Source organism: Lottia gigantea (assembly GCF_000327385.1).
Source record: "Lottia gigantea unplaced genomic scaffold LOTGIsca_2198, whole genome shotgun sequence".
NCBI lineage: Eukaryota > Metazoa > Mollusca > Gastropoda > Lottiidae > Lottia > Lottia gigantea.
The window spans coordinates 3487-6431 of NW_008708554.1; the positions used below are offsets into that span (position 1 = coordinate 3487).

Sequence of the window (2945 nt, forward strand, 5' to 3'; positions counted from 1 at the left end):
ACTCTCCCTGATACACATAAAAAATTTAGAAAAACTCTTTATAATCCCTTTAACAAGAACCACAGACGTCTGATTGAAAATTAGAATGACGTAAATTGATGCTATCAGTGTCCCCGATAAGCATAAAAAATTTAGAAATCCTCTTTACAATCTCTTTAAGATTCTTGGAATTGACTTACATTAGCAAAGTGTTTCAGGCAGTTCCGAAAATTCAGAGCTCTTAGTTATTCCTGTTAGTAAATATATATTATGTGATGTTGTCCTTGTACCATCAACTATTATCCAACTGAAAATAAAATCAGGATAAGGGACATAACTCTGGAACTCATGAAAAAGTCAGACCACAAATAATAAGTATTTTGGAAGGGGTGTCTATTAAAAATGAAACAGTAAATTATTGTGTCTAGAAGAGTAAGGATACTCTGTCATAACCGCTTATATGAGGAAGTATATCAATTATAAGTGAGTAAGTATTTCATAATGAAAAGTGGTATCAGGTGTTTAGAAGAGTAAGCATACCCCGTCTGTCATAACCGCTCATATGAGGAAGTATATCAATCATAAGTTAGTAAGTATTTCATAATGAAAAGTGGTATCAGGTATCTAGAAGAGTAAGCATACCCTCCCTGTCACCCGCTGATATGAGGAAGTATATCAATCATAAGTGAGTAAATATTTCATAATGAAAAGTGGTATCAGGTGTCTAGAAGAGTAAGCATACCCTGCCTCTCACAACCACTCATATGAGGAAGTATATCAATCATAAGTGAGTAAGTATTTCATAATGAAAAGTGGTATCAGGTATCTAGAAGAGTAAGCATACCCTGCCTGTCACCCGCTCATATGAGGAAGTATATCAATCATAAGTGAGTAAGTATTTCATAATGAAAAGTGGTATCAGGTGTTTAGAAGAGTAAGGATACCCTGTCTGTCATAACCGCTCATATGAGGAAGTATATCAATTATAAGTGAGTAAGTATTTCATAATGAAAAGTGGTATCAGGTGTTTAGAAGAGTAAGCATACCCTGTCTGTCACCCGCTCATATGAGGAAGTATATCAATCATAAGTGAGTAAGTATTTCATAATGAAAAGTGGTATCAGGTGTCTAGAAGAGTTAGCATACCCTGTCTGTCACCCGCTCATATGAGGAAGTATATCAATCATAAGTGAGCCACACCCGTCATAGCTGCTCAAAATATTTCGTCAAATTTGAAACCTAATGAAAGGCCAATGTTCCTTCCTATGATATTTATATTTTAGATTAATAGATTAGGCTACCAATCAATGTTCCTTTAATGTTTTTACAAAATAATCTCATTTGTAAGCGTGCACAATTAAAGGGATTGTAAAGAGGTTTTATAAAATTTTTATGTGTATCAGGGACACTGATAGCATCAATTTACACCATTCTAATTTTCAATCAGACGTTTGTGGTTTCTGCAATTCCACTGAAACTAAGTGTTTGATGACGTCACCAATCGCGAAGGCTCTTTTTGGTACAGCATATTTTGTGATTAGTGACGTCAACAATCGCTTAGTTTTAGTGGAATTGCAGGAACCACAGACGTCTGAGAGAAAATCAGGATGGTGTAAATTGATGCTATCAGGGCCCCGATACCCATATTTTTTTTTAGAAAACCTCTTTAAAATCCCTTTAAATGATAAGAATTGGCCATGGAATTGACGACACAATATGAAAAATAATCCTGGTACATTATATAGACATAGAATTGAATGAATATCGCTTTGAATAGATGTATTACTCTCAGTCAATTTCAACTGTTTATTAAAACTGGGAACGTGATAAAACACTAATTGATAAAGGAATCGTTCAGAGTAATTACTAAGTTTGGGCGGCCCGGTGGAATGAAACGAAACCGCGCGTATCACAGCAGCTGCTTTCCGATTAAAACGAAATGAAATATGGTTCTGAAGGGCCCTTTCGGGGATTGATTTTGATCTTGAATATACATAAATAGTCTTTAGAAATACTAGAATGGCACGAAAATCGCATAATTCCTTCAAAAATATCTCAATGTCTTTTCTATATAAGGCGGAGTATCAAGAAAAGACGAGTCGTTATTTCAACTTTCCGATAATTTTGAAGGCTCAAATTTCGACGATGACCTGTGGAGTCTAGGTTCTTACCGAATAGCTTGCCAAAAGAAATTCGCGTTTCTGAGACTAAGGTACGATTGGTCAAACGGATGTAGGCCAGGACATTACGCAGTTGGTCGCTTGTATGTACATTGTAAACTGAACGTTACATTATGCAGCTGATCGCAGGTGTGCATGTACTCCGTGCTCTATCGTTCAACATTACACAATTGCTCCCTGTAATATTCCTTTAATATTGATATTGTGTAATAAAATCCCGTTTAGATATATAACATCATTATTTGTTCACGATTCATATTAAACTTTGTGTAATTTACATTCTATCCGCTAATTGATAACTAGTCCGAAACTTATGACGTTTGTAATATCTAGATTGTCATCTATGGAACATAATGCCTATAGAGGCATAATACAACACCCTTTTCTATTAAATATGCCTTGTTTTTAATGCAAAATAGCATAACTATCAGATCCAGATATAGATTCAGTAAGTTTCAGACTGACCTCTGTCAATAAGTCAGCAAGTTTCGGACTAATTGATGGTGATATTCAAAAGCTAATAAAGTATAAATTTATCACTGACGTGGAAAGTTTCGCAGATAGAAAACGTTGTGGAACAAGCCGGATATCTGCTTTCAGTAGCTCAATGTTGGAAGAAAGTGCTCACACGCAACGCATGATGTAGCGTTCTTATAAGTTTTGAAGAAGTTATCAGATCTTTCGGAAGAAAATCGAAAGATATTCGTCTATTACACATAAGTAGATATCAACAAGGAATATGGCCATTGTTTTACAGTATTTTGGTTTGTTGATCCTACTGACTGA

General features: G+C 35.1%; 1 protein-coding gene across 1 annotated transcript in view; it reads left to right on the forward strand.

Moving 5' to 3' along the window:
• Window positions 1–2272: 2272 nt before the first annotated feature.
• LOTGIDRAFT_176590 (hypothetical protein) overlaps window positions 2273–2945 on the forward strand; it is a gene marked incomplete at both ends in the record, with an annotated part of 2748 nt that continues 2075 nt past the window's right edge. Inside the window, one exon of the mRNA XM_009054492.1 lies at window positions 2273–2288. Coding sequence (XP_009052740.1) covers window positions 2273–2288 — 16 coding nt within the window. The remainder of the gene's footprint in view (window positions 2289–2945) is intronic.